The sequence below is a fragment of the Nicotiana tabacum genome, chromosome 20 (genome assembly GCF_000715075.1).
Source record: "Nicotiana tabacum cultivar K326 chromosome 20, ASM71507v2, whole genome shotgun sequence".
Classification (NCBI taxonomy): domain Eukaryota; kingdom Viridiplantae; phylum Streptophyta; class Magnoliopsida; order Solanales; family Solanaceae; genus Nicotiana; species Nicotiana tabacum.
The window spans coordinates 152,187,931-152,195,769 of NC_134099.1; the positions used below are offsets into that span (position 1 = coordinate 152,187,931).

General features: G+C 33.9%; 1 protein-coding gene across 1 annotated transcript; it reads left to right on the forward strand.

The window, feature by feature from the left end:
* Positions 1–2,822: 2,822 nt before the first annotated feature.
* LOC107788431 (uncharacterized) lies at positions 2,823–7,514 on the forward strand. The gene is made up of 6 exons (XM_016610113.2): positions 2,823–3,290; positions 4,782–4,924; positions 5,541–5,684; positions 5,812–5,997; positions 6,226–6,350; positions 7,023–7,514. The coding sequence occupies exons 1-6, from the start codon at positions 3,086–3,088 to the stop codon at positions 7,249–7,251; spliced, it is 1,032 nt and encodes a 343-aa protein (XP_016465599.1). The 5' UTR covers positions 2,823–3,085; the 3' UTR covers positions 7,252–7,514.
* The last annotated feature ends 325 nt before the right edge of the window (positions 7,515–7,839 follow it).

A 7,839-nucleotide genomic window follows, 5' to 3' on the forward strand; every position in this document is an offset into this window, starting at 1 on the left:
TATAGACTTCACTGAAAATTTAGATGCAGATCGTACTGACTCTAGCTTGCTTCTTGGTTCACATATTGTTGCAGACGGACATGTCGGATATGGGCGGGTAATAAAAAATGGATAAATTACCCGACCCGAACCGTATTTAATACGGATAGAAAATGGGTGGCTTCTTGAATATGATTACTTTTAGGAGAATTCCTGGTCTCTTAAACTTGAGAAATTCTCAATTTAAGTCTTTGTAAATGTAAAAGTTAAACCCATTTTTTTAAGTGGATAATATGGTTCTTATCCATATTTGACTTATTTTTAAAAAGTTCATTATCCAATCCATTTTTAAGTGGATAATATGGATAATCCATTTTTAAGTGGATAATATGGATGAGTAACTATTTATTTTTATCCATTTTGCCACCACTAAGTGAAATAAACAAACTATCACTACCGTGCAGATTGAGCTAGGGTGTAATGACATTTTGATTTCGGTGATTGTCGGGCAATTGTCACCTTGAGGTTTATAACGATTTTTGCATTATTAGGCCATCTCCAACCCTAACACCAAATTTCACATCAAAATGGTGTAACACAAAATTTACTCCAATTATTGTACCATTTTTTACACCAAATCTTCTCTCTCTTCTAGATTATATTATTATCTTCTATTTACTTTTCATTTTTATTTCCTTCAAACTAATACTATCTTTTTTCTTTTTTCCATATTCATTATATATAATTCACATTCACCACTTATATAATCATTTATTACAAAATTATTTTAAAGGATAAATCAACTAAAAGTGAAATCATTGATAAATGGTTATATCTCTTTTTATACAATTATAATAATAATAAAATTAACTTATAGTTTTATATACATATAATATATACAAAAATTAATATATCAAAAAATAGGATATAAAATTAAAATTATAAAGATCTTAATATAAAAATTAATTATATACACAATATATGATAAATTAAAAGTCCAAAAAAATAAAAAAAGATTGAATAAAATAATAATAAACCAAATTTGGAGTGATGAATAGTGTTGCACCAAATTTGGTGCAACACTATTCATGCTCTATAATGGTGCAAGATTTAGTGTTCCATTAGAGCAAAAAAACACCATTGAATTTTACCTGTAATTATTTTATGACTGACTTGTGTAAATACATTTTTCACTTGTCATATGTAGAATTGAAAGTATAAATTTATTTTCTCCGCTAGGCTATGCTATTGGTTCCATTCTTTCAATTTAACGATGTAGATGATTTTTGTGGTATTGCAAAAATGTTACACATAATTTGACTACAAACTAAGCTTTCCACGGGCAATAAATACTAATGAAGTAGTTGCTTTTATCAAAATGCAAAAGTTTTTATTTTGATTTTCTTTTTGTTATTTCAACTCGATAAACTAATTTGAATCGATTTTTGTGGACACCAGCAGTTATGATAATGTTTGAAGCTTGAATCATTTTTAGGATTTCATTCGATAATTCATTGTTTACCGATTATGAACACCCCCAACATTTTAGGTAATTTTTGGAGAAAAAAAATGATAATGATCCCTCGTAAGGATAATTTTTACATCTTTAAATACATGAGATGACCAGCTATTTTTTGTCACTGTCTATTTACAGAAATATTTTTTCTATCTTCACAAAGTAGGGAAAAGGTATATGTACACACTGACCTTTTCAAATCTCACTTGTGGAGTTATTCTGTTATGTTATTGTTGTTGTATGATCAAAGGAGTTTACCGTCTGCGCGCATTGTTTCCCAAATCCAAAATCTTATGGTGATTAAGTAAAATTTACCTTGAAAGTAATCTAAAATAATCAAATTCTAAAAATCTGTTTTTTATTTTATAAGTTAGTTAGAAGCATCTAAGCCAGCTTAAATTAAGAATAAAATAAAATAGGCATCTCAAATTACCGGAAAATAAATAAATCAGAAATACTCAAAGTTACAATTGGTAATTGTAAAATAGCCACAATTTCAAAAGTAATCAAAATTAAGAAACTTTTTCATGTAAAGATAAAACATGAAACAAAACACTCTTAAATATCCGAAAAAGTTCCAGCATACTATATTGGAGTTCGAATTTTTTACATATGAGATTCTAGAGCGAAGTGTAGCAATAGCCACTTCTATTTCCGCTATTTAAAATATATCGATAATTTATAATGTATTTATAGTTTAGTCAATTCACCAAAAATTCAGGATTAAATATCCTGAATTTGAAAATTCAGGACACTATGTCCTGAATTTTTGAGATGCTAATTTGAAATTTAGGACACTTTTCTGAACTACTAATTTAAAATTCATGACACAAGATTCGAACTTTTTGACACAATTTTCGAACTTTAGGACGCAATGTCCTAAAGTTTAAACTTTGAGGTTTAAACTCTAGGACGTTGTGTCCTGAAGTTAGAGCGAAATTGGCTAATCTTTAAATACATTATAAATTGTGGATATAAATTAAACACCATGCTTGAATGTGGCTACTTGGTGTCATTTCCACGAGACTCCAGCATAATATGCTGGAATTTGATAACGTGTTGGAGCTCTAACATAATATGCTGCAAGTTCACGTAGAAGCTCTACAATCCAGCATATTATGTTAGAACTCTCTGTGTGCTTGTGTTGCAACATAATATTCTAAAACTTAATATGTAAGAGCTCTATAATCCAGCACATTATGCTAGAACTTTCTATTTTTCAACAAAATAGTGGTTATTTTTGGTTGGCTCTGCAAAACGCTAACTAATTTTTAATTATCGGTCCTTACTATATTTAAACCAAATTACCTCTCAAGCCCATGGGAATGGAAGGTATGGCGTTGACACTGAAAAAGAAAAATCAACAAATTACGTACGCAAACACATGTAGATCCGAGAAAGAAGTTACCTTGTACAGTTGTTCTACTTTCTACTACAAGCATCACATCAATTGTGTCCCAAATCTCAAACACACCATTTAAGACATAGGAAAAGAGTGAGATCCAGAGAAAAAGGAGAAAAAAAAAATCTCTCTCAAAAGTCAGAGAGAGAACGAGAAGAGCTGACCATTTGATTGAGAAAACAAAGAAAATGGGATGCTCGTTCTCGGGACTGAATGCTTTGTACGACGGCGCAAATGGTGGAGGGGATGTTTGGATCAATGAGAATCGGTTCAGGATTCTCAAGCAATTAGGGGAAGGTGGTTTGGACAATGTGTTCATCGTCAAGGAGATTATCTCTGACCCTTCTATCCCTAGCTTTTCTAAGAAATTGAAAGACCCTTCTCTTGTCTCTGGTACGTATTACTACTGAATTTTTAATCTAAAATTGAAATTACATATGCCCATAGTTCGATTTATATGCAATTTTATCCAAATGGAGTGAATACATATCGAGGATTCATATAGTAATTGGTAGTATGGGATAAAGGCATAGTAGTAGTTGTTGATGCTGAAAATTGGATCAGATTTGTGAATAATAGGAAGATCCATTTATTAGCACTTTTCATTTCTTTTGTATTGACAATCAGGTCAGATTTGTTACTGATAGGAAGTTCCATTAATCAGCATTTTTTTGGTCAGTTGACAATTCAGTCAGATTTGTAAAATGGGTCAATGGAGCAGAGTGAAGTTTGAGGATTCTGACTCCGACTAGTTTTGGGATCGAGGTGGATAGTTGAGTAGTTGTTGATGACGACAATGGGATCAGATTTGTGAATAATAGGAAATTCTGGTTGTGATAGTTTTTCTTTTTCTGGAATCTGACAGTTGGATCAGATTTGTGTATAGTAGGAAGTTTCATTTAGGGACATTTGTGCATTTTCCTTATGATCTGAGAAATGGGTCAGATTTGTAAATGGGTCTAGATTGAGCATAATGGATTAAGAGTTCTTATACCTCACACCAGCTAATTCAGATAGAGGCATATTGGTAGTTGTTGCTGTTGACTATTAGGTTAGATTTGTGAATAATAGGTTTTCTTGCCCGTTCCAAAATGTTTATGATTCATATTAGTTGTAGTTGTCAATGATCATGTGGGGAGGTTCTGTATCAATTGGCTCTGTGGATTTGATCTTTTCATGTCTCTGTGGTTCCAATTAGGGATCTGGAACTTGTGAGGAACTGGGATGTTTGCTACTATCCATGTTTTCTTTCCTTTGCTTGTGGAAAAACTGCGACTTAGCTTGGGTATTAGATGTTTCTATAGAGTGATCATCTTGAGAAAAGAATTTTGATCTATAAGCTGATGTTAGAATGGTTAGGCAGATGTTATTTGTCTTCTGGATCCATTAGAGGCATATAAACTCCCAGAATTTACTTATTCTTTGTGCAATTAGATATCTGCTTCTTGACTTGCTCACAGCGTAGTGCCTACTGCAGGTTTGTGCAATATTCCTCCCTAGCCCAAGTTTTGTAATCAGGAAAAAAATTGCATAAAATTGAGCACTTCTTTTATGTACATATTTTAACTGTTTGAAATTGAAAAGAAGATAGTCCCTTGGAATCTTATCCTTTGCCTTTTATGTTTCTTTTGTCTCTGGGTGGCTTTATTGTCATTGCTCTAAATGGCAAAGTTAGTTCTGCAATAATTTTCCTAGCTGGTCATATATTGTTTGCTTATGGGCGTTTGGTGGCTGGTGTTGTCAGATTTATGATTCTTTGTCTTTGAAAAGAATAGTACAAACTTTTGTGCATTGATGTATTTTCATATTTCTCTTGTTATTAAAAATTTGTAGATTGTCATTTTTACATATCGTGTTCATAATGCGTTGCATCTGAATGTTTAGATGATGGAACTTATGCTATGAAGAAAGTTCTTATTCAGAACAATGAACAGTTGGAGTTGGTGAAAGAGGAGATCCGAGTTTCCTCTCTGTTTAGCCATCCCAATCTCCTTCCTCTCTTGGATCATGCTATCATTTCAGTCAAGGTAATTACTGAAACCCCGTGGCACTTGCTTCGGTTGCACATCGAAAAGAAAATTATCGCAGCGGTTTCTTATTTCTTCATTTAGTAATTTGCTATTTCTAAGCAATTGGGCTTTTCACAATTAATTCGCCGACATATTAAGTTAAGAATGCATATCCTGCAAAGCAGGTGAACGCATGCACAGCATTTATCGTTTGCCATTCCAGGAGTTTTTAGATGTGTTTCAAGTAACTGAACCAGTGGTAAAGTATTTCCCTCACTTCACTCTTAAGATGGAGGTGAAATGCTAAATATAAAGAAGTCACATGTGAATTGTCAAAGAAGTGTATCCTGTAGTTCCATTCTTTTCACGAGGGGCAAAGGAAAAGGGGAGGGGAGTTGCTACCAATCACAGAGGGTTCACATGTCTCATTGAGATGATACACCTCTCTGCTTCTGGGGTATGAGAACCATGTTTGAGCAAGTTGTCATTTGTCACTTATGAAAAGACACGCTCTGCTTTTTCTGAACACTATAGGCATGCCAATCTCTCTTTTCTTTGTTCCCTTTCCTCTATGATATCTTCATTTATCACTGGATTTTCTCTAAAGATCTCATTTTACTTGAATGTTGGATAGGCCTCACAAGATCAGCCCAAGAAGCATGAGGCATACTTGTTATTTCCGGTCCATTTGGATGGGACATTACTGGATAATGCCAAAACCATGAAAGCAAAGAAGGAGTTCTTTTCCACTTCAGAGGTGCTTCAAATATTTCGTCAGGTGAATAATAATCAGTACGCTATGCACAAGAACATCTTATCATTTTCTGAGAGAAAATAAATAAGGGTCAGGTGCTCAAGCAATTATGAAAACTAAAATTGATATACTGAAAAAGGTTTTTGTGCAGCTTTGTGCAGGTCTCAAGCATATGCATAATTTTGATCCACCCTATGCACATAATGATGTCAAACCTGCTAATGTACTTTTAACGCATAAGAAAGGACAGACACCTCTCGCAAAATTAATGGATTTTGGAAATGCACGTCCTGCAAGAAGGCAAATTTGTTCTCGTTCGGAGGCCCTACAGTTGCAGGTTAGTGTGGTTCTTATATTACAAATGTATCTTCTGCTCTCGTATGCCTGCAAGCTTCACGTATTTTCCTTATTGTGAATCTGGTCAGGGAGTATTCTATCGCTATTTTACTGTACTAACATATAAATATTGCTTTCTTTGTTGGCTCTATTTCTTATTGTTCTCATCTTAAGCCATTCTGGTGCATATTTTTCATCTGATTTCATTCTGTGGTACTGGGTTATTTAGGAATGGGCATCTGAGCATGTTGCAGCACCTTTCCGCGCGCCTGAATTGTGGGATTGCCCAAGCCAATGTGATATTGATGAAAGAACTGATATCTGGTCATTAGGTTGTACTTTATTTGCAATAATGTAAGACTTCTCTCTACTCTTTTGCAGTTATTTGTAGCCTTTGCTGCCCAAAAGAAAATATCTTTATTCACTTGTTGACATATCTGTTAGTTGCATCAACATTGTCTAATAAATTGATTTGCAGTTTGATCAAGTCATGTAGTTAAGTCAACTCAAGAATGAAATGTCCTGCATTTGACTTGTATATACATAGAAATTAGAATTAGTATTTCGGTTAGCATTCTGAATTTTGGTCTGGTGCTGAGTTGCCTAGTAATTTGGTGGGACAGATTGGCTAAATCATCATTCAATGTTGGAATTAGACAGTAATAATTTTCTCAATAAAATGTTGGTTTTAGATGAAGGTCATTATCGAACTCCATAAGGGTTCCGGTCAAGTGAAACTGTAATACTGAGGTGCTCCATTTTTTTATGAGAAGGCGTATTATTAGGGTTGAACTTGTATGTATTCTGAATCTCAAGTGATATCTGCTAGTAGTTTTCATGCATGGTAGCTTTATCCAAACATCAAGCTAAGTTTTCAGCATTTATTTCTTCTCCAATACAAGGTAAAGAAGCTCATGACATGCATATTTGAACTGGTTTTGGATATCTTTAACTGTGAATTGGTGTTTGAGTATGTCTGTTTCCATGAAAAGATAATTAATAATTTCACATCTTTTCTATCTCCAGGTATGGAGTATCTCCTTTCGAGTATGCATTTGAGGAATCTGATGAAAGTCTGCAGTTGGCTATTGTAAATGCACAAATAAAGTGGCCAACTGAACCTAATACTTCATATCCCGACGCCCTTCACCAGTTTGTGACATGGATGCTTCAGCCTCAAGCGACAGTCCGACCTCGCATAGATGATATAGTAATTCATGTTGACAAATTGATTTCAAAGTATTCCACCCATTGAGTGATGGGAGGAGACATGTTGGATTAGTTCACAGATGCATTATTCATCCATATAAACATCTTAGCATGCTACAGAATCCACCATAAGTTACTGTTCTTTATTTTTCAATTTTTTTCTTGTCAAAATGTGATAGAAGGCACAATAGTTCATTATACCTGAGTAAAGAGGTTTTGGCAGTTGTCCTTTTTTGTCTTTCTAAAAATAATTAATGTTGGATAATCTGTATTTTTGTTCCTATGTCCAAAGGATTTTCTTTCTCCTTATTCTGCAAGTCTGCTGTGTGTCCCTTTGTGCTTTGCAATGATACATAAACGTTTAACTTGTTAGATGACCACAAACCATCATGCTTGCAAGTAGGGCTGTCAAATTTGGCCCAAGCCCAAATGACTCGCTCATCCTGCCCAAGGTTAGGTTGGTTATTGACTTGTCCATTTTCTTGAACTCAACCATCTCAACCCATTTAAAGTTAGGTTGATTTTTAGCCCAAAATGATCCATGAGTAATTTTGCCAATATCTTAGAAATACTCCTTCCGTCTACTTTTAGTTGTCCACTTTTGACTTTGCACTCCCTTTAAGAAAAAATAAAT

Bases quoted from the DNA above. Each gene is read 5' to 3' on its own strand.
- LOC107788431 (XM_016610113.2), top strand. From the start codon at position 3,086: ATGGGATGCTCGTTCTCGGGACTGAATGCTTTGTACGACGGCGCAAAT. The intron at 3,291-4,781 runs GTACGTATTACT...CTGAATGTTTAG, and splicing joins AGACCCTTCTCTTGTCTCTG to ATGATGGAACTTATGCTATG. The intron at 4,925-5,540 runs GTAATTACTGAA...AATGTTGGATAG, and splicing joins ATGCTATCATTTCAGTCAAG to GCCTCACAAGATCAGCCCAA.